General features: G+C 47.2%; 1 protein-coding gene across 1 annotated transcript; it reads left to right on the forward strand.

Annotated features, from left to right (window-relative positions):
• Positions 1 to 11,378: 11,378 nt before the first annotated feature.
• LOC309556594 (cathelicidin antimicrobial peptide-like) lies at positions 11,379 to 22,913 on the forward strand (the record flags this gene model as incomplete). Its single annotated transcript, XM_082259033.1, has 4 exons — positions 11,379 to 11,624; positions 13,295 to 13,396; positions 22,237 to 22,302; positions 22,731 to 22,913. Exons 1-4 carry the CDS (start codon positions 11,457 to 11,459, stop codon positions 22,911 to 22,913), a joined length of 519 nt encoding a protein of 172 aa, XP_082115159.1. The 5' UTR covers positions 11,379 to 11,456.
• Between the last annotated feature and the right edge of the window lie 787 nt (positions 22,914 to 23,700).

Consider the following 23,700-nt stretch of genomic DNA (forward strand, 5'->3'; position numbering starts at 1 on the left):
GGGCGGGGCTTACAGCACCCTAGTGGGGACACTCAGAACTGCACCCACTAATGCCTAAATGCTAGGCAGGTGTTTGTGGTCATGTGGAGTCAATGGGTTTTATACAAAATGACGCGGCTATATTTGTGAGTATGTTGTCTCCCCACATGGGTTCTATTTTTTGAGTATTCATACTCCAATAGCCACCAACCCTGCATGTTTATAATACAATAACAATCATTTCTTTCCAGACCTGCCTGCACACTTACACTCCTGACGAGTGGGCAATGCGACCCACGAAACGTGCGTCGAGTTACCAAGATATATGTATTGATGTGCATATTGTTACTGTTACGAGACTTTTAATATTTTTATGACTATGTTCTGTTTTGTGTATGTCAAACATTCATGTTGTATTACTTTGTATATTGGTTCTACACAATAAACCAGATATATTTCAACTTGAGTGTCATGACTATTGGGTCCACCTCATCTAAAATCCCGCTGGGCAATTCTCTCCTTTTGTATTCTAACATGAGTTAACCATTTACCTGCTCCTGCACCGGCCTTCTCTTACTAACTACAGTTGTGTTTGATAAAATCCCAATATGAAGGCATGTTTTGCTGTGTGTCTAATACCCTCTGATTAAGCTCCTGACCGAGTGAAACGCGTTAAGCTGGGTATACATGTTGAGTTTTTTTTTTTTTAATCAACCAGCGGGTTGAAAAATGAATATGGGAAGCAGCAGAACAAACCATACAAAAGAATAAGAACAAAAAACCCTCCAGATCCTCGCATCCATGCATGCAATGTGGATGTGGGGATCTCCTCCACTTGTGGGCGGGACTTACAACACCCTAGTGGGGACACTCAGAACTGCACCCACTAATGCGTAAATGCTAGGCAAGAGTTTGTGGCCATGTGGAGTCAACATTAAGGAACAACTCCAACTTAGAAACAGGGAACACTTGCACAGTAACCATCTCTTATTCCGCAGCTAAACTTCTCTACACTGTTGACCTTGATCACTCCAGACACACTCTCTGTTAGAGGACATCACTTTCCCAGATGTGCAGCATTGGACCGGTACCCCAGAACCTGTACCAGTCTCCACCAACACTTCAATAACTTCACCGCTCTCCTAATGACTAATCCCACAGTTGCTATTGGATACAGGAAACACTCTCTCTCTCCCAGGGCCCCTCTGTATCTCTCTATCCTCTCATTTCAGGCTGGGTCCCTAGGCACTCTATGCCACAAGTCTGGTCCCAAAGAGTGGGGACCCCAATGTTCTGCCAAAAACTCCAACTCACCAGAATCTCCAATTATGTCACTTCTGGTGACTCTACAGCAGGAATAGCTGGAGATATGGATGAGTTGCTGTTTTCACAGACCAACGGCAGCCAATACAGTACGGTACACGATTAGTTACATCTTTACACAGAACTCAGAGTAAGGAGGAATAACATTATCGCTGCCTCAGAGGCGGCCATGTTGTTGGTTAATAGCGGGTGTTACTAACAATGTGCAGTTATTATAGCGTGTACTGGAGTGTATTGGCTTCCGGTGGTCTGTGAAAACAGCAACTCATCGAAATCTTCAATTATTCCTGCTGTAGAATCACCGGAAGTGATGTAGTTGGAGATTTTGGCGAGTTGGAGTTTTCGGCAGAACACCCACCACTAGTGGAGGTGCCAAGTGCTTATCCCCCCCCCCCCCCACTACCAGAGGAACTGTCACCTTTGCCAGTCACCCATCTCGTGGCTGACTGTCTGCTTGCATGTGACGCAAACACTGTAGTCCTTGACAAAAACACATTCGTTTCCTATGGATAGCACTCTGTGTGTTAGACCCATGTAATGTATCTTCTTCTAACTCAATTTCCTTTATTGTGTTTCAAGCCCTGTTCTTTTGATACACTGGATGCAGCTCTTTTAATCATTGCTTACCATGCACTTATACCCCCTTCCTGACCAGGCCAATGTTCATATTTTAGTGCTGTCACTGAAAACTTGCAATGACAATTGCGTTGTCATGCAACACTGCACCCATTTGAAGTGTCCCTGCACGTACCAGCGTCATACGTCATGGACTCCTTCCTACGCGTTTTGTCATTATTTGACGTTGCCAGGGGTGCCTCTGCCGATGGCATATGATGACGAAACGTGTAGGGTGGAGTCGATGACTTATGACGCAGGTACATGCTGAGACTTGGTGGCCATCATGTTGGCTTGAAACACAGGATTGATATACTCAGACACACTGGAGTTTTACGACTAATATGTGAGTGGACCTTTTATTTATAATGAATTGGATTATTACGTCTACACCATGAGGAGTGTTTTATTTATCTCCCATGATATGTCCGCGGAGAGGATCGCTAGAGGGGTATTGGAGGATTCCACTATCACCTTTGCCTGATGTGATTGGGTGTCCTTGGTGGTCCTCACAAAAGGATTAAAGACACGTTCTATGCTTTCCACTGAGACTCTCTCTCTCTCTGGATGTGGACTTTTTTGTTATTTGAATAGCGCTCCACCACTTTTTTACTAGTAGTTTGCGTCTCTGCCCCTCCCACAATGTTGAGAATTCCCTGCAGTAGTTTGTGTCTTTGCCTCTCCCACAATGTTGAGATTTCCCAGTAGTAGTTTGTGTCTCTGCCACTCCCACAATGGTGATATTTCCCCACAGTATTGTGTCTCTGCCCCTCCCACAATGGGGAGATTTCCCCACAGCAGTTTGTGTCTCTGCCCTTCCCACAATAGTGAGACTCCCTACAGTAGATTGTGTCTCTGCCCCTCCCACAATGGTGAGATTCCCTGCAGTAGATTGTGTCTCTGCCCCTCCCACAATGGGGGAGTTCTCTGCAGTAGCTTGTGTCTCTGCCCCTCCCACAATGGTGAGATTTCCCTGTAGTAGATTGTGTCTCTGCCCCTCCCACAATGTGAAGAATTCCCTGCAGAGATTTGGTCACTGCCCCTCCCACAATGTGGAGAATTCCCTGCAGTAGTTTGGTCTCTGCCCCTCCCACAATGTGGAGAATTCCCAGCAGTAGTTTGTGTCTCTGCCCCTCCCACAATGGTGAGATTTCCCTGCAGTAGTTTGTGTCTCTGCCACTCCCACTATAGCTAGATCTACCAGTTATATTTTTACTTTGTCCCACATAATGCTTTATGTTGTTCATCATCTGAGTTTGCTAGTGTAGCACACCCTGTGGGACCCAGCTTGACTCATGCTTTGCTCCCAATGTATCCAAACTTGTTTCCTGCTTTACTCCTAGTGGGACCCAGCTTGGTTCATGCTTTGCTCCCAGTGTGACCCAGTTTGTAGGCAGGTACAGTCTACTTTCTCCCCTGCAGGTGGCCATTTTCCACAGGGGCACCGTTGTGGGAGAGGAAGTCAAGAGGAACATGGTTTCCTGGGTCACTGGGGGAAGCTATACTATTGGATGCTGCCGCCCTATGTGACTCTAGCAGCCATCTTGGATCAGGCAGAGCCTATTTAATGCCCTGGCTCCAAGGTTTGGCATACATTTTGTGAACTGGTAGTGTAGGGGCAGGTTCCCTGCATGTTAGGGACAGTACCAACATTAGAGAAAGGTTCCTGATGAGGAGAGAAAGCGTAGGGTCGCAACTCTTCTGGGCACCTTACTAATTGGGCACTAGACAGCCAGGCCGCTGTCAGTTCAGCTGGAATCTGCTCCTTTCACATTACTGGAATCCATGAGTGAACCCGGCTGGATAGCCTGCCCGCCAGTTTATTGTAAGTGTTGCTGAATTATTCCAGTACAAATTCTGCCCTGCACCTGTCTGTGGAAACGTTTGCTATCACACACGCTGCACCCCATCTACAAGCTTACTTTCTGCTTTGCTCCCAGTGTGTCCCGGTTCTTTTCCATCACTACTCCTAGCTTTATCCAGCCTGATTCCACCCACATTGTGTCTTATTTCCTCTGTCTTTCTTTGCACTCCAGCTTGTTAGTTACTACATTTTCTGCATCGGTCTGTTTCCCCTGTGCATCCAGCCTGCCTTGTTGTCTGCACCTGTACACTCCTAGTCTGTATCTCATTAGTGTACCATTGTGTGTACCTTGCGCTCTACTACTGTATTGTAGTTGTAGTAGTGTACCCTATATACTACTACAATGCCAAAAGTATTGGGACGCCTGCCTTTACACACACATGAACTTTAATGACATCCCAGTCTTAGTCCATAGGGTTCAATATTGAGTTGGCCCACCCTGTGCAGCTATAACAGCTTCAACTCATCTGGGAAGGCTGTCCACAAGGTTTAGGAGTGTGTCTATGGGAATGTTTGAGGCCAGGCACTGATGTTGACAAGAAAGCCTGGCTTACAGTCTCCGATCTAATTCATCCCAAAGGTGTTCAGTCGGGGTGAAGTCAGGACTCTGTGTGAAGGCCAGTCAAGTTCCTCCACCCCAAACTGGCTCATCCATGTCTATGGACCCTGCTTTGTGCACTGGTGTGCAGTCATGTTGGAACAAACTGTTCCCACAAAGTTGGCAGCAAGAAATTGTCCAAAACGTCTTGGTATGCTGATGCCTAAAGAGTTCCTTTCACTGGAACTAAGGGGCCAAGCTCAACCCCCGAAAAACAACCCCGCACTAGTGAGATTAGGGTGGAGGAACTTGACTGTCCTGACCTCAACCCAATACCTCTGGGTTGAATTAGAGCAGAGACTGCGAGCCAGGCCTTCTCGTAACTGTAAATTTTCTGTCCCCTCAAAAAAACTCAACACACAGCCATTAATGTCTAAACCACTGGCAACAAAAGTGAGTACACCCCTAAGTTAAAATGTCCAAATTGGGCCAAAAGTGTCAATATTTTGTGTGGCCACCATTATTTTCCAGCACTACCTTAACCCTCTTGGGCATGAAGTTCACCAGAGCTTCACAGGCTGGCACTGGAGTCCTCTTCCACTCCTCCATGATGACATCACAGAGCTGTTGGATGTTAGAGACTTTGCGCTCCTCCACATTGCATTTGAGGATGCCCCACAGATCATGCTCTGCTTCAGTATGTCACAGTACATGTTGGCATTCACGGTTCCCTTAATGAACTGTAGCTCCCCAGTGCCGGCAGCACTCATGCAGCCCCAGACCATGGCACTCCCACCACCATGCTTGACTGTAGGGAAGACACACTTGTCTTTGTACTCCTCACCTGGTTGCCGCTACACACACTTGACACCATCTGAACCAAATAAGTTTATCTTGGTCTCATCAGACCACAGGAGATGGTTCCAGCAATCCATGTCCTTAGTCTGATTGTCTTCAGCAAACTGTTTGCCGGCTTTCTTGTGCATCATCTTTAGAAGAGGCTTCCTTCTGGGATGACAGCCATGGAGACCAATTTAATGCAGTGTGTGGCGTATGGTCTGAGAACTGACAGGCTGACCCCCCACCCCTTCAACCTCAGCAGCAATACTGGCAGCACTCATACGTCTATTTCCCAAAGACAACATCTGGATATGATGCTGAGCACGTGCACTCAACTTCTTTGGTTGACCATGGCGAGGCCTGTTCTGAGTGGAACCTGTACTAGTAAACCGCTGTATGCAGTGGCAGAGCCAGAGTGCTAACTGGGGTGGCAATTGCCACCCCAGGCGACATCCTTGCCACCCCTGTTGCCACCCCGCTCACGCTAGCTGAACGAGGGGGCGCCTGTGCAGCAAGTTCTCTGTGACTGTGTGACAGCGGAGATGGACAAGACACGGAAGACGAGGGCGGCCGCGGCGCCGTGAGCCGCTGCACAGCTAACCAATCACGCGTGCCTGCACACCTGATTGGTTCGCTGTGCCGCTACTCACCTCCCAGCTCCGCCCTCGTCTTCCGTGTCTTGTCCATCTCCGCTGCCGCCCACCCCTCCTCCTCCCAGCTCCGCCCTCATCTTCTGTGTCCTGTCCATCTCTGCTGCCGCCCGCCCCCTCCTCCTCCCAGCTCCGCCCTCGTCTTCCGTGTCCATCTCTGCTGCCGCCCGCCTCCTCCTCCTCCCAGCTCCGCCCCCGTCGCGATGGCATTGGCCGAGGAGGAGGCAAAAGGACTTGAGGAGACGCCGGGGGACAGAGGGACAGGTAAGTGCACCGGTCTCGGGTGGGGGGGCACGGCACGCTGGTCATTCTACATTAAGGGGTCACACTGGTCATTCTACATTAAGGGGTCACACTGGTCATTCTACATTAAGGGGTCACACTGGTCATTCTAAATTAAGGGGTCACACTGGTCATTCTAAATTAAGGGGTCACACTGGTCATTCTGCATTAAGGGGTCACACTGGTCATTCTACATTAAGGGGTCAAACTGGTCATTCTGCATTAAGGGGTCACACTGGTCATTCTGCATTAAGGGGTCACACTGGTCATTCTAAATTAAGGGGTCACACTGGTCATTCTGCATTAAGGGGTCACACTGGTCATTCTACATTAAGGGGTCAAACTGGTGATTCTGCATTAAGGGGTCACACTGGTCATTCTGCATTAAGGGGTCACACTGGTCATTCTACATTAAGGGGTCACACTGGTCATTCTAAATTAAGGGGTCACACTGGTCATTCTAAATTAAGGGGTCACACTGGTCATTCTGCATTAAGGGGTCACACTGGTCATTTTAAATTAAGGGGTCACACTGGTCATTCTAAATTAAGGGGTCACACTGGTCATTCTGCATTAAGGGGTCACACTGGTCATTCTACATTAAGGGGTCACACTGGTTATTCTGCATTAAGGGGTCACACTGGTCATTCTATATTAAGGGGTCACACTGGTGATTCTGCATTAAGGGGTCACACTGGTCATTCTACATTAAGGGGTCACACTGGTCATTCTGCATTAAGGGGTCACACTGGTCATTCTACATTAAGGGGTCACACTGGTCATTCTACATTAAGGGGTCACGCTGGTCATTCTACATTAAGGGGTCACGCTGGTCATTCTGCATTAAGGGGTCACGCTGGTAATTCTACATTAAGGGGTCATGCTGGTTAGTCTGCATTGAAAGGGGTCACGCTGGTCATTCTGCATTGAAAGGGGTCACGCCGGTCATTCTGCATTGAAAGGGGTCACACTGGCCATTCTGTATTGAAAGGGGTCACGCTGGTTATTCTGCATTGAAAGGGGGCACGCTGGTCTCTCTGCATTGAAGGGGGGCACGGCATGCTGGTCACTCTGCATTGAATGGGGGCACGGCACGCTGGTCTCTCTGCATTGAAAGGGAGCACGCTGGTCACTCTGCATTGAAGGGGGCACACTATACCTTGATTACTGAAGGCCCCTTTCACACTTTTGTGACCTCAAAGTCACGTAATTTTTTACAGCGTTTTTTGCCACAAAGCAATGCCTATTACATTTCTCTGTTTGCGCCCCCCAAAAGGGGGCATTTGGGTTGTATGGAGCTGGGGTGGGCATATGGGGTGAATGGAGCTGGATGGGGGGGTGGATGGAGCTGGGGTGGGCATTTGGAGTGTTTGGAGGTTGGATGGGTGTTTGGGATAGATAGTGCTAGGGTGGGCATTTGGGGTGGATGGAGCTAGGGTGGGCATTTGATTTGGATAGAGCTGCTGGGGGCATTTGGGGTGGATGGGGGGGTGTATGGAGCTGGGTGGGCATTTGGGGTGTATAGAGCTGGGGGGGGGGTGGATGGTGCAGAGTCCGACCCCTGCATTCTGTACATTACATACTCCTGTCTCCTCCATTCTGTACATTACATACTCCTGTCTCCTGCATTCTGTACATTACACAATCCTGCACTATATACACAATAATGTACATTATATACTTCTCACCAAAGTCTTCATTGTCTCAACAGTTGCTGGTTGCTATGCAGTCTCTGACTATTTTAATGAAGTTCTTCTTTAAGGTAGGCTGAGCAATCAAAGCATATTTTATGAGTACTAGGAAGTCTGGGTTTTGTCTACCCTATCCCCTATCCCTTAAGCCCCTCCCACTGCTAAGCTATTGGCCACACCCACAATTTGCAGCTGCGCGCGCCGCAGGTTTGCTTTTTCTTTTAGTGTCCCTCATTGCAAAGTTCAAAAGTTGGGAGGTATGCGCGCATGTATATTGACCCCCCAAAATAATACCTTGCCACCCCTTTGCCACCCCTGTTTTAAAAGTCTAGCTCCGCCACTGGCTGTATGGTCTTTGCCACCGTGCTGCAGCTTAGTTTCAGGGTCTTGGCAATCTTCCCTAGGCCATCTTTATGTAGAGCAACAATTCTTTTTTTCAGATCCTCAGAGAGTTCTTTGCCATGAGGTGCCATGTTGAACTTCCAGTGACCATTATGAGAGAATGAGAGCGATAACACCACATTTAAAACACCTGAGGCCTTGTATCACTAACGAGTCACATGACACCGGGGAGGGAAAATGGCTAATTGGGCCCAATTTGGACATTTTCACTTAGGGGTGTACTCACTTTTGTTGCCAGCGGTTTAGACATTAATGGCTGTGTGTTGAGTTATTTTGAGGAAACAGCAAATTTACACTGTTAGGCCCCGTTCACATACAAGCGACGCTACTCGGAGGTCGCGGTGCGAGCAGCGTGCCGCGACCTCGGAGCGGCCGCCACGGACTTCATAACATTGAAGTCTATGGCGGTCGCCTCCTGGTCGCCCCAAAGAAGCTTCGGACCCTTTTTCTAAGTCGGAGCGACTTGTGGCGCTCCTATTAGAACGGGTCCGCAGCTTCCCTATGGGAGGCGACCTATGGCGACCTGTGAGCAGTGGCGTACCAATAGGGGGGGCGGGGGGCGGTCCGCCCCGGGTGCCACACATTAGGGGGGTGTCAGCGAGCACCAGGGTGACACCCGGGGCCGGCCGCCGGACTGCCTCCGCCGCTCGCTTATACAGGAGCGCAGAGGAGGAGAAGCTGTATAGCAGAGAATGGGAGAGAGACTCACTTCGCTCATGAGCCCTGCATACACAGCGGGAAATGCCAAAGTTAACTCTGCTAGATAATGAGAAGGCGATTGGTTGCTAGGACCGCCTAGCAACCAATCACCGGCTCATTAACCAGCACTGTAAACTTCGGCATTTCCCGCTGACCGCTGTGTATGCAGGGCTCGTGAGCCTCTCTCCCATTCTCTGCTTTGAACAGTTCCTCCCTCTCTGCTCTCCTCCTCATAAGGTAAGGGGGCGAGGGGGGGGGGACAATTGTATTATAAAGACAGTCGGGGGGGGAGGGGGTCTGCATTGTAGAGGGGGTCTGCATTGTAGAGGGGTTTTATTGGAAGGGGGGGAGGGGTTGTCTGCACTGTAAAGGGGTTTTATTGGGGGGGGGGGGGGGTGTCTGCATTGTAGAGGGATTTTATTGGGGGGTGTGTCTGCATTGTGGAGGGGTTTTATTGGGGGGGGGTGTGTCTGCATTGTAGAGGGGTTTTATTGGGGGGGGGGTCTGCATTGTAGAGGGGTTTTATTGGGGGGGGGGGGTCTGCATTGTAGAGGGGTTTTATTGGGGGGGTCTGCATTGTAAAGGGGTTTTATTGGGGGGGGTCTGCATTTTAGAGGGGTTCTATGGGGGGGTTTGTATTGTAAAGGGTTCTATTGGGGGGGGGGTTTGTATTGTAAAGGGGTACTATTGGGGGGTTTGTATTGTAAAGGGGTTCTATTGGGGGGTCTGCATTGTAAAGGGGTACTATTGGGGGTGTTTTTATGTAAAGGGGTTCTATTGGGGGTTTGCATTGTAGAGGGGTTCTATTGGGGGGTTTGTATTGTAAAGGGGTTCTATTGGCAGGGGCTTTGTATTGTTAAGGGGTTCTATTGGGGGGCTGTATAATTTAAAGGGTTCTATTGAGGGGGGGGGCGAGGGCTATGTCATGTAAAGGGTTCTATTGGGGGGGTGCGGAAACTGTGTAATGTAAGGGGTTCTTTTGGGGGGCAGGGGCTGTGTAATGTGAAGGGTTCCATGGGGGCTGTGTAATGTAAGGGGTTCTATTGGGGGACGGGGGCTGTATAATGGAAAAGGTTCTATGGGGAGCGGGAGCTGTGTAACATAAAGGGGTCCAGGGGTACGGGGGCTGTGTAATGTAAAGGGGGTCTTCTGCAGTCCTATAGATTTTTTTTCTGCATTTTCTGAAAGCGCACCAAAAGTCTTGCATGCTGCATCTTTGGCGCGCTTTCAGAAAACAGGAAAATAATTTTTTGGGGGGGGAGCGACACCATGGTTTACTGCACCAGGTGACACCAACCCTAGTGACACCACTGGCAGTAGCACACAGTAAGTATGCCACTGCCAGTTACATGTATTTCTGTCTGGCGCCTCAAGTCAATCGGCGCCGTTTTTGCAGAGGAGGAGGGGCCTGGTCGCCGGGTCAATGTGCGGTTCGTCGCCTGCACGCCGGTGGGGGGGGGGGGGGTGCCAGATATAGGATCCGCCCCGGGTGCCAAATGCTCTAGGTACGCCCCTGCCTGTGAGGCGACCAGATCGCCTCATAGGTCGCCTTAGTGTGAACGGGGACTTATACAAGGTGTACACTCACTACTTTACATTGTAGCAAAGTGTCATTTCTTCAGTGTTGTCACATGAAAAGATAGAATAAAATATTTACAAAAATGTGAGGGGTGTACTCACTTTCGTGAGATACTGTATATATATATATATATATATATATAATGTTTGGGCTTCTAAGTAATTTTTTAGCAACAAATCACAGATTTTTTTACATGTATGAGAGAAGTGTAAGGCCCCTTTCACACAGGACGGAGTCCGTTCTGCTCAGCGGGGGATCGATCCGCTGATCCCCGCTGAGCAGGCGGATGACAGTTCCGTCTCCGCTCTCTGTGCAGAGACGGAGCTGTCAGATCCCCGCTGTCCTCTATGGGGAGATCGGATGAGAACGGACCGCCTGTCCATCCTCATCCGATCCCATCCAACTCGATCCTCCAGACGGATGGAAAATAGGGTTTCCATCCGTCCGGATTTCTCGGACAGGATCGGATCGGAGTGCAGCGGGTGTCAGCGGACATATCACCACTGACATCCGCTGCTCCATAGGAAGGCATGGATCATCCGATCCGGTCCACCTGAAAAACTGACAGGCGGATCTGATTGGATCATCCGTGTGAAAGGGGCCTAAGATTTGGTCGGTAAGCAGTAAGAGGATACATTGTAACGCATTTCCAGCTCCAATCTTACAGTTAAATAAACCGACCCGCTGCAGAAATTGTCGGTTCTCCTTTTTATATATTAATAAAAAGTTTGCCTCCGGATAGAACACGGGACTGAGAATCTGAGATTGCGTCTGGCGAGGAGGTAAAGGATGTTGCGGAATTGGAAAGGTTGTGCAAGGAATTGGTCAGGTTTTAGATCTGCTGCAATCTCGGGCAGGCTGAGGATGTGGAAATCTGGGCTGGCATCTTATAATAATGTAGTCACATCTTCCAGGAAGGGGAAGAGACGGGGACACTATAAAGGGGAGATCACAGGGACCTTCACCTTCACCATACACCGTCCTCCCAGGGAAGATGAAGGTCTGGCAGTGTGTGCTATGGCTCTGTGCAATCACATTGGAGGTGGCTCACACTCAGGATAATGAAGAACGGATCAGAGAAGCCCTGGATCTCTATAACCAGAGAGAGGATGGAGAGTTCCTCTTTAAATTCCTGTCTGAGCTCCCCGCCCCCCTCCTGGAGGTAAAGTATGGATGGTTCATAATAGACCCAAATATTAAATAGGCAGACCAGAGCGCAGTGTTGTAGAGCAGGCTGAGACAAAGCAGACATCAGCCTATTATATGCCATTGCCGAGTAATCGGCAGCAGAAAATAACCAATTGCAAGACAGGGGCTCTGGACAAAATGCATGAAAAAGGCTGGTGGGGGGCTAGTATTACAAGGGGATCTACTGTTGAGGGTGTGTGGGGTCTGTTGTTGCCAGCAGCTGGGGAGAGACCTATTATTGCTGGGGGGAGTTGTATCTGGGGGGGGGATGTGTTGTTGCTGGAGGGGATCTATTGTTGCTGCTGGTGACCTATTGTTGGTGGGGGGTGGGTCTAGTATTACAGGGGGATCTACTGTTGAGGGTGTGTGGGGTCTATTGTTGCTGGAAACTGGAGAAGGATCTATTGTTGATGAGGGTGTATTTGGGGGGGGGGGTCTACTTTTGCTGGGGGGAGGTGTTCTGTAATCCTGTCCTTGGGTGACAATGCTACTCCTCCATAGATACAGTAAAAAAAAAAATCTATGTTGTCAGAACACCTCTCCCTCTCCTCATTCCCATAACATAGGGAAGGAGATCTGTAGTCCTGTACTTGGGTGACAACACTGCTCCTCCCTACCTAAGTTAGAACTACAGAGCACCTCTCCCTCTCCTCATCCCCATAACATAGGGAAGGTGTTCTGTAGTCCTGTCCTTGGGTGACAACACTGCTCCTCCATACATACAGTACAAAATCTATGTTGTCACCCTAGGTTAGGACTACAGAACACATCCTCCCACCCTTTCCTCATCTCCATAACATAGGGAAGGTGTTCTGTAGTCCAGTCCTTGGGTGACAACGCTGCTCCTCCATACCTAAGTTAGAACTACAGAGCACCTCTCCCTCTCCTCATCTCCATAACATAGGGAAGGTGTTCTGTAGTCCTGTCCTTGGGTGACAACACTGCTCCTCCATACATACAGTACAAAATCTATGTTGTCACCCTAGGTTAAGACTAAAGAACACATCCTCCCATCCTCTCCTCATCTCCATAACATAGGGAAGGTGTTCTGTAGTCCTGTCCTTGGGTGACAACACTGCTCCTCCATACATACAGTACAAAATCTATGTTGTCACCCTAGGTTAAGACTAAAGAACACATCCTCCCATCCTCTCCTCATCTCCATAACATAGGGAAGGTGTTCTGTAGTCCAGTCCTTGGGTGACAACGCTGCTCCTCCATACCTAAGTTAGAACTACAGAGCACCTCTCCCTCTCCTCATCTCCATAACATAGGGAAGGTGTTCTGTAGTCCTGTCCTTGGGTGACAACACTGCTCCTCCATACATACAGTACAAAATCTATGTTGTCACCCTAGGTTAAGACTAAAGAACACATCCTCCCATCCTCTCCTCATCTCCATAACATAGGGAAGGTGTTCTGTAGTCCTGTGCTTGGATGACACAACACTGCTCCTCTGTACAGTAAGTGAGTGTTGCTACCCTAGTACAGGAAGTATGTTACTGGCAGGATCAACGGGTAAAAATATAGACTGAAAAAAGAAAACCAATGCAGCCACCACATCTAAAGACAGATGAGCTGCAATATGTTACATTTTGGCTCTTGGGTTTAGATACACTTTGTCTCTTTTTTTTTTTTCCTGCAGGAGGAGGGAGACTCTCCAGCAATCACTTTCCTGATAAAGGAGACGGACTGTCCCAGATCTGAGGACACCGACTTGGAGCAATGTGACTACATAGAAGACGGGGTGAGGAAATAAATAAATTATTGATAACTAGTGATTAGACACGTGGAATTAATTTCGGTTCGAATATAAATTTTTGGTTGATCAGAGATTCGGATGTATCTGAATCTCCAAATGAAATAGTAACAAATACTATTACTACTACAAATACTACAAATAGTAACGAATTTTGTTGAAATCCATTAAAATTATTTTTTTTTATTCACCTTCTAACGAATTACAAATTTTCAGAACGATTAGATTTTGGATCGGTGAGAAAATGATCAACAGATTCGAATTCTGTGTAAGGAAAAGCTGGTTGTTAAGCAGCGGGCCGGGAAGCCGGCTGCCTTGTCCTTAACCAATGAGTCATCAGCTGTCGGCGGGCTTCCCCACTGACAGCTGAAACGTAAACAAAACAATGCCGGTGATACAAAAATGTAAAAAAAAAACACCCTAAGTTCACACTACGTCGCTCCGACTTAGGGGGCGACCTGTGAAGTCGCGTGCAGTGCGACTTCGGCGCGACTTGCACGGACTTCATAAAATGAATGTCTATGCAAGTCGCCTCCAGGTCGCGTAGTACAGGACCCTTGTGTCGCTCCTATTAGAACGGCTCCTGTACCGCACAATGGGAGTGTGACGGACCGTGACTTGTCAGGCTGACAAGTCGCGGTCCAAGTAGGACTAGTGTGAATGCGGTCTTAGGGTCTATTATGGATTTTAAGGGGAACCAAAAGGAAAAAAATAAATAAATAAAAAGCGTTGTGGGAACTCCACTTAAAGTTAAACAATAAAAATGAAAATTTACTTTAAATATAGTGCCTGGGGGGGTCTCCTTATTCTGCCTGTAAAGTGGCTTATCTGTAGCATGTATAGAACCTGCTGCAGCAAAAATTACATTTCTAAGGAAAAAAAAGAAAATCACATTTAAATTGGCTCGCGGTTGCAATTGTTGGTCCAGCTATTTTAAAAAAAAGAAAGAAAAAAAATGGCATGGGTATTCCCCTCCCCCCCTAGTCTATTCCAGATCCTTTGGATCTGGTATGGATTTTTAAGGGAAACTCATTGCTAATATTAAAAAAAAAATGGCATGGGTTCCCTCTTAAATCCATACCAGACCCTTGTCCAAGCATCCCTCCCCTTCCTAAACCATACCAGACCACATGCCTTTAACATGGGGGGTGCCTTGGAGCAGTGGGGACTCTGCCCCTCCCCACCCCATAGCAGTTTGTTCCCTTGTGTTGATGGGGACAAGGACCCCCTCCCGATAACCCTGGGCTGTGGTTGTGGGGGTCTGTGGGCAGGGGGCTTATCGAAATCTGAAAGCCCCCTTTAACAAAGGGGGCCTCAGATCCTGTCCCCCCCATGTGAATGAGTATGGGGTACATTGTACCCCTACTCATTCACCAAAAAAAAGTGTAAAAAAAAAGAAAAACAGTAGACGATTTTTAACAAGTCCTTTATAAAAAAAAATTAAACAATGTCCTCCAATGTAGATTCATTGTCAATCACAATGGCGCTGCCACCACTGGCCAACGAAAAAAAAGCTCTGCCCACTATGAAGGCTAACTGCCTACTGCAGCCTCCACTATTTCACTGTTCGTAAATGGGTAAGGGGCGGGGCCACCTGGCAACATCTCCTGGTGGCACCACCCCCTTGTGACATCAATGACCCAGCATGCACCGGTCGGTGATGTCACAAGGGGTTGGGACCACCAGGTGATGTCGGCAGGTGGCTCCGCCCCTTACCCCTATAAGAACTGTCAAATGGCGGAGCCTGCAGTAGGCGGTTAGCTTTCGTAGTGGGCAGAGAATTTTTTTCTCCGCTCCGGTGGTGGCGGCAGCGTTGTGATTGACGAAGGATCTACATCGGGGGAAATTTTTTTTTTTCAAATATTTCTTTTAAATAAAGGGCTTGTCAAAAACATGTGTACTGTTTTTCTTCTTTTTTGGTGAAATACCCAGTTACTCCCTACTCATTTACATGGGGAGGGGCGGGATCTGGGGACCCCCTTGTTATAGGGGGATTCCAGATTCTGATAAACCCCCTGCCTGGAGACCCGCACAAATACAACCCAGGGTTGTCGGGAAGAGGCCCTTGTCCCCATCAATGTGGGGACAAGGGGTTTTAGGGTGTAGGGGGCAGAGCCCCCCTGCCCCAAAGCACCCACCCCCCTGCCCAATGTTCAGGGCATGTGGCCTGGTATGTTTTAGGAGAGGGGGTAGCTGGCTTGTCCCCCCCCCCCCCTTCCTGGCATGTCAGGCTGCATACTCGAATAAGGGCCTGGTATGGACTGGTGGGGGACCCCATGCCAATTTTTTCTTTATTTATTTTCTTAATAGCTGGGCCGGCAATTGCAACTTCAAGTCAATTTAAATGTGATTTAAATCTTTTTTTTTTACCTTAGAAATTACATTTCTTTTCTGCAGCAGGTTCTATACATGGTACAGATGCGCCACTTTACAGGAAGACTAAGGGGGACCCTCCCCCCCAGCACTATATTTAAAATAAGTTTTCATTTTTATTGTTTCACTTTAAGTGGGGTTCCCACGCTTTTTTTTTTTTTATTTGGCATGGGGTTCCCCCCCTAAAATCCATAGCAGACCTGAAGGGCCTGTTATGGATTGTAGTCGACCCTCATGCTGTTTGTTTTTAAATTTTTTGTATTTCCGGCATTGTTTTGTTTACTTTTCAGCTGTCACTGGGGAAGCCCGCTGACAGCTGATGAGTCATGGTTGTTAAGGACGTGGCGGCTGGCTTTCTGACTCATTCCTTAACAACCAGCTATTCTTCACAAGGTCGATTATTTTTCCACCAATTTGAATTTGAATTGTTCCGAGTAGGTTGGAAAATTAATAAACAAAACTAAATTTAATGAAAACAAAATAAAATTAATTCCGAAAATAAACGAAATTAGTAACTTAACGAATCTATCTGAAATTAGCCACTTTACCACCGGAGGATTTTGCTGTCCTACGACCAGGCCACTTTTTGCGATTCGGCACTATGCGACTTTAACTGACAATTGCATGGTCATGCAACGCTGTACCCAAACGAAATTTACATCCTTTTTTTCCCCACAAACAGAGCTTTCTTTTGGTGGTATTTGATCACCTGTGCGATTTTCATTTTTTGCAATATTAATTAAAAAAGCACCAATTTTGAAAAAAATAACAATATTTTTCTACTTTGACAGTTAAAAAATATCCAATATATTCAATTTTTGTCATATATTTAGGCCAAAATTTATTTAGCTACATGTCTTTGACAAAAAAATTCTCAATGAGTGTATTTTTAACCGCTTTAAGACTGGAAGATTTTACCCCATTCCTGACCAGGCCATATTTTGCGATTCGGCACTGCGTTACTTTAACAGACAATTGCGCGGTCATGCGATGCTGTATCCAAATTAAATTTATGTCCCTTTTTCCCCCACAAATAGAGCTGTCTTTTGGTGGTATTTGATCACCTGTGCGATTTTTACTTTTTGCACTATAAACAAAAAAATTGCAACAATTTTTAAAAAATAACAATATTTTTCACATTTTTTTAATATGAAATTCCCCCAAAAAAATGTAAAAATCAAAATTTTTTAACATTTTAAGCCAATTTGTTTTCTGCTACATATTTTTGGTAAAAAAAAATCGCAATAAGCGTATTTTGATTGGTTTGCGCAAAAGTTATCGCAGCTACTAACTACGGTAAATTTATGTCATTTTTATTGTTTTTTTTTTTTAACTAGTAATGGCGGCGATCTGTGATTTTTTTTTTTGCGGGACTGCGACATTGCGGCGGACAGATCGGACCCTTGACTGACATTTTTGACACTTTTGGGGGTACCAGTGACATTACTACAGTAATCAGTGCTATAAATATGCACTGTTACTGTAAAAATGACACTGGCAGGGAAGGGGTTAATTTTATTGGAGAGTGTTAGCTCAAATCTCGTCAGGAGGCAATTTACAAGATGATATACGACCCTTCAGTCCCAATCTCCCCTAGATAGTGAATTTTCCCTCATCCGGCCAGGAGTTGTGACGACACATAGCACTCAAACTTAGCGCAGACACAACTGATTTTTATTGCAAGGGGTAGCTCCCAATCTGTATCTGATTTTATTGCAAGTTTAGCTCATATTTAAAGGCAAGTTTTGAGCGGGAAAGACTGCTCCAAACTGGTTTACAATTTACCGGTCAATTTGACAATAGAACATGTCTCACAGAAACAGTACATGAAAGGCTTTTGTTTTCTCTATGCATCTGTGTCAATATGAGGTATTTTGTATGTGAATCTGTGTTTTGTGGAAGAGTCGCTCTGTCTGTGATCAGCTTGTCTGATGTGTTAACATGTAAGTAAGTGTCAATGAGTTCAGGTGTTGTCTGTCATCTATATGCAAAATATCCAACTGTCAAGTGTTAAAATGAATGAATGGAAAGGTGTTGAACATGCCGTCTAAATGCAAAATACAGCTGTCTGATGTCCAGGGTTGTATGAATGAGTGTTAGTCTGGCTCGTTACTATGTAAATGCAAGGGACCACATTCCATTGACAAGTGGGCATAAGCTGAAATATATATGAAATATAATAAGGCATGTTAATACAATCTTTCAGAGAGGGAGAGGTTAATGTATGCCTGGTGCTTACTAACGTGTGTGTGGGGGGAGGGGACTGAGTGACACAGACACAGATCGCAGGTTCAGCTATGCTGAATCCTGCAATCTGTCACTGTTTGTCACTTAGGAGATCCGCCCGCTTTGTTTACACAAGCGGGCGGATTTCCACACTCGATCCCCGACGATCGGGGAAGAGCAGCGGTGATCACCGCCTCTCCTCCCCTGGCCCGACTCCCGCTGTGACTGAATACAGCGGGAGCGAGCCTCCGGCGGCGCGCGTGCTGCCCACAAGGGGAGGAGTCCAGCGACGTAGGTCTACGTCGCTGGACGATATCGAGCCACTTTGCCGCAGTACGGTCAACGTGACCGGTCGGCAAGTGGTTAAACAAAACAAATTTTTCCATGCTGCATGTCTACTATGGATGCACAGATAGAATTGTTTGTACGAGTACTGATCCTTTTTTTTTTTTTTTTTTAGTACTTGCTGAAACAAATTGCCTACCGCAACTGTTCTGTTTACACTTCAGCTGTCAGCAATGCTGCAAAGCATTGAAAAGTTATTTACAAATGAAAAACATTTATTCGTTTTTTTTTTAAATCTTGTATTTTTTTTTTAATGTGAAACGTGTAAATATATGTTAAAGGTGTAAAAATATTAATGAACAAAGCAAATAAAAAAAAAAAAGTTTTAATTATTATTAGTTTATAAAATAGAAGTGAAAAAAAAAATCAGTAGGAAAATAATAATTAAATGGAGGAGAAAGTGTTATTTAAAGGAGTTGTAAATTTCGTTTTTTTTTTTTTTATCTTATTGCATTCTATGCATTAAGATAAAAAGCCTTCTGTGTGCAGCACCCACCCCAGCTCCTCCTAATACTTACCTGAGCCCCTTCTCTATCCAGGGATGTCCACGAGTACCTCGGCCGTCCCGGATTTCCCCTCCTGATTGGCTGAGACACAGCCGCGGTGCCGTTGGCTCCCGCAGCTGTCAATCAAAGTCAGTTAGCTGATCAGGAGAGAGAGGGAGCTGGGCGAAACCACAGTTCCTTGTCTGAATGGACAGACGGAGCTGCTGCGCGGCTCGGGTGCCCCTGTAGCAAGCTACTTGATGTTGGGGCACTCAACAAGAGGGAGGGGCCAGAAGCAGGGATCCGAGGAGAGGAGGATTTGGGCTGCTCTGTGCAAAACCAACTGCACAGAGGAGGTAAGTGTAACATGTTTGTTATTTTATTTTATTTTTTTAATTAGACTTTACAATCACTTTATGGTTGATTAGAGTGAATTAAGGGTTAATAAGGGGTTAAACAGAGGAAAATGTAATAAAAAAATAAAATAATAAATAAAACATTTTCTACTTAACAAGTTGCGTCAAACTCACTTGGGACTTGCCCGGGTCAGAGGCCCCTCCCCTCTCCACTGCATCCACTGACACTCGGGAAGTGAACTGCTAGCCGGAGGGACATCCCGCAAACATTACAGGGAAGCAGTATGTACTGCTTCCCTCTTATCACACTGCCTCCCTCTTATCACACTGCCCCCTCCACCTGTCACACTGGCCCTCCATCTGTCACACTGCCCTCCCATCTTTCACACTGCCCCCCCACCTGTCACACTGCCCCCCCACCTGTCACACTGCTCCCCCCACCTGTCACACTGCCCCCCCACCTGTCACACTGCCCCCCACCTGTCAAACTGCCCCCTCTTATCAGGCTGCCCTCCCACCTTTCACACTGCCCTCCTCTTGTCACACTGCCCCCCCACCTGTCACACTGTCACCCCCCACCTGTCACACTGCCTCCCTTTTATCACACTTACCCCCACCTGTCACACTGCCCCACCTGTCAGACAGCCCCCCTCTTATCATGCTGCCCCCACCTGTCACAGTTCCCACCCACCTGTCACATTGCCCTCCACTTGCCACACTGCCCCCCACCTGTCACACTGCCCCCCTTTTATTACACTATTCATGTCATACTGTCCCAATCACACTGCCCCCCATCTGTCACACTGTCCACCATCACACTGCTCCCTTGTCACAATACCCCCCCGTCATACTGCCCCCCTCCTGTACCAGTGCCCCTCCATAATTCTGCCCCTTCATCACACTGCCCCCTTCTGTCATATTTACCCCCCTCCTGTGACACTACCCCCATCATACTGCCCCCCTCTTGTTAAACAGCCGGCTCCTTTCACAGTGCTCCCTAATTACACTGCCTCCCTCTTATCACACTGCCCCCTCCTGTCATACTTCCCAGGTACCCTTTTCCTGTCACACTGCAGACCTCTTGTCCCAATATTCCCCTGTCATACCGCCCCCTCTTATCACACTGCCCCCCTGTCATACTGCCCGTCCATCACACTCCCCCATCATACTGCCCCTTCTTGTCACACAGCCCCCCTTCTTTCACAGTGCCCCCTCTTATCACACTCCCCCCTTCTGTCATATTTCTCAGATACCCTTCTCCTGTCACACTGCCCCCCCCACCCGTCACACTGCCCCCCCCCACCTGTTATACTGCCTCGCTCCTGTCACAATACCCCCATCATACTGCCCCCTCCTATCACACTTCCCCATCATAGTGCCCCTGTCACACTGCCCCCTACTGTCAAAATACCCCCCATAATACTACTTACTTGTCACACTACCACCCCTGTCATACTGCCCCCATCCTGTCATGCTACCCATCATACTACTAAAATCAATAGTGCCCATTTTGAAGGCTTATGGGGGTCTGGGTACTGCCCTGGGGGACATGTATCAATAAAAAATAAAAAAAATGGTATCAATGCAAAAACATTTTTTAAAACAATCGTTTTTTTTTTTTTCAGGAGTAGTAAATTTAATGAGCAAAAATAAAAATGAAAGATTCCTTTAAATATAGTGCCTGGGGGAGGGGGGGGGGGGTCCCGTTAGTCTGCATGTAAAGTGGCGCATCTGTAGCATGTATAGAACCTGCTGCAGAAAAAGACATTTCTATAGCATAAAAAAACTGCCGGGTGCAGAATGCCACGGCACAAGCTTTGCCCAATCAAGGCGCAGAATGCCACGGCACAAGCTTTGCCCAATCAGGACGCAGAATGCCACGACACAAGCTTTGCCCAATCAGGGTGCAGAATGCCATGGCACAAACTTTGCCCAATCAGGGCGCAGAATGCCACCGCACAAGCTTTGCCCAATCAGGGCGCAGAATGCCACGGCACAAGCTTTGCCCAATCAGGGCGCAGAATGCCACCGCACAAGCTTTGCCCAATCAGGGCACAGAATGCCACGGCACAAGCTTTGCCCAATCAGGACGCAGAATGCCACGACACAAGCTTTGCCCAATCAGGGTGCAGAATGCCACGGCACAAACTTTGCCCAATCAAGGCACAGAATGCCACAGCACAAGCTTTGCCCAATCAGGACGCAGAATGCCACGACACAAGCTTTGCCCAATCAGGGTGTAGAATGCCACGACACAAGCTTTGCCCAATCAGGGTGCAGAATGCCACGGCACAAGCTTTGCCCAATCGGGGTGCAGAATGTACTGCGCAATGCTAGGTGCATTGCAGGGTGTTCTGTGGGGTGAACACCCTGCAAATTCGGGTTTTTGGTGAATGGCCGGCAAATGTTTGGCCCGAAATTATGCTTGGGCCGAATTGTTCGCCCAACCCTAATAACTAATGATAATTTTGTTTGGAGGATTACGTACCATGACACTTTCACGCTCTCCTGGTGTCACAAGCACTTTATTACGCAATACCGTGGTGCAAGGCGTTATGGTACCCAAAACACCCACCTGAACAAGGGCATGCAGCTGCAAAAATTAAACGGCAAGACCTATTCAAGCAAAGAGGACCGCACCGCAATGGCCTTGCAACCACAGTTGCGGTGCAGGGGTGCAAAATTTTAAGAGATAACGCCCTCTGAAATGCGATCCACCATGGATTACTTTTCAGAGGAGCAGCTATGCTAGCCGCATGTGTGAATGAGCTCTTAGGGATGCAAAAGAAATCAGAGCGGATAGAACCAACAGGCTCCAGTTACCTTCTACACCTGCAGAGGGTTTGATTTTCTGGTTCTGTGTGCGTCCGCTCTCCTTCTCAGCATTTTATAGTTGAACGATTGGCTGAAGCAGGGAAATCGGTTGTCATGTAAGATCTTCCTCTGATATTCTGTCTGTCTGATCTGCTCACTGATCATTCTTCCTGAACATTCATGTCACAGCATTGATAATAAGAGAAGATCTGTGTGTCTGACTTTGCAGGAGGTGAAGGTCTGCGCTCTGAGCAGCGAGGAGGAGGAGGATGTGGAGTGCGCCAGCCTGTCCCAGGTAAAGAATTCTTTATTTTTTTTTTAAAGCAGGAAAGATGCACAGGGGGCGAATCCCCGCAAATCCTTAAAGCTGAAGTTTATTTATTTATTTATTTATATATGTAACTTCGAAGAAGAAGGAGGAAGAATTTCCTCAGTCTCCCCTCCCCCAGTGATCAGACTGTACATTGTAACCTTGTAGAAGGAGGAGGAAGCATTTCCTCAGTCTCCCCTCCCCCAGGGATCAGACTGTACATTGTAACTTTGTAGAAGGAGGAAGAATTTCCTCAGTCTCCCCTCCCCCTGTGATCAGACTGTACATTGTAATTTTGTAGAAGGAGGAGGAAGCATTTTCTCAGTCTCTCATTCTCCAGTGATCAGACTGTACATTGTAACTTTGTGGAATACAGGTGTGTGTAAATTATTGTTGCTTTTTGTCTTGTTCAGAGTTCACGTAGCAAGAGATCCAGTAATAAGGGAAACAAACTGAAAAACATAGTGAACACAGTGAAAAACAAAGTGAAAAACAAAGTGAACGCAGTGAAAAACAAAGTGAAAAGCAAAGTGAACGCAGTGAAAGACATAGTGAAAAACAAAGTGAACGCAGTGAAAAACAAGCTGAATCTTTAAGGCTCCAGAAATCTTATCGGGTCAGCAACTCATCATGGAAATTATCGCGTATAAATGATGCGTCACGGCGCCATCAGTGCTATACGAGCGCAGCGCCGACCGCCAACGCTCCCCTCCTCCGTGTTCACCACACAATCTCTGCTTCATCCCAAATATTCTCTATCATGGATACATTGTATAATGTGTGTGTAATTCTATCCAATCATCTGCAGGTGACGGATTTTTTTTACTTCCAACATTTCTGCCAATTAATCCAAATAAAATTATATTCCCAAATCTGTGTCGAGCTTGTTTTCAGTCCTTGTACCAGAGGAGCTTACACTCTAATGTCCCCCCCCCCCCACAGTCACACACTATTATTATTATACATTTAAATAGCTCTGACATATACCGCAGCGCTGTACAGAGAACACTGAGCCAATCACATCAGTCTCTGTACCAGAGGAGCTTACACTTCAATGTCACCTCCCCCACAGTCACATCAGTCTCTGTACCAGAGAAGCTTACACTCTAATGTCCCCCCCCCCCCCACAGTCACACACTATTACTATTATACATTTATATAGCTCTGACATATACCGCAGTGCTGTACAGAGAACACTGAGCCAATCACATCACTCTCTGTACCAGAGGAGCTTACACTCTAATGTCCCCCCACAGTCACATCAGTCTCTGTACCAGAGGAGCTTACACTCTAATGTCCCCCCACAGTCACATCAGTCTCTGTACCAGAGGAGCTTACACTCTAATGTCCCCCCACAGTCACACACTATTATTATACATTTAT

Source organism: Pelophylax lessonae, assembly GCF_965119305.1.
Source record: "Pelophylax lessonae genome assembly, chromosome: 5".
Classification (NCBI taxonomy): Eukaryota; Metazoa; Chordata; class Amphibia; order Anura; family Ranidae; genus Pelophylax; species Pelophylax lessonae.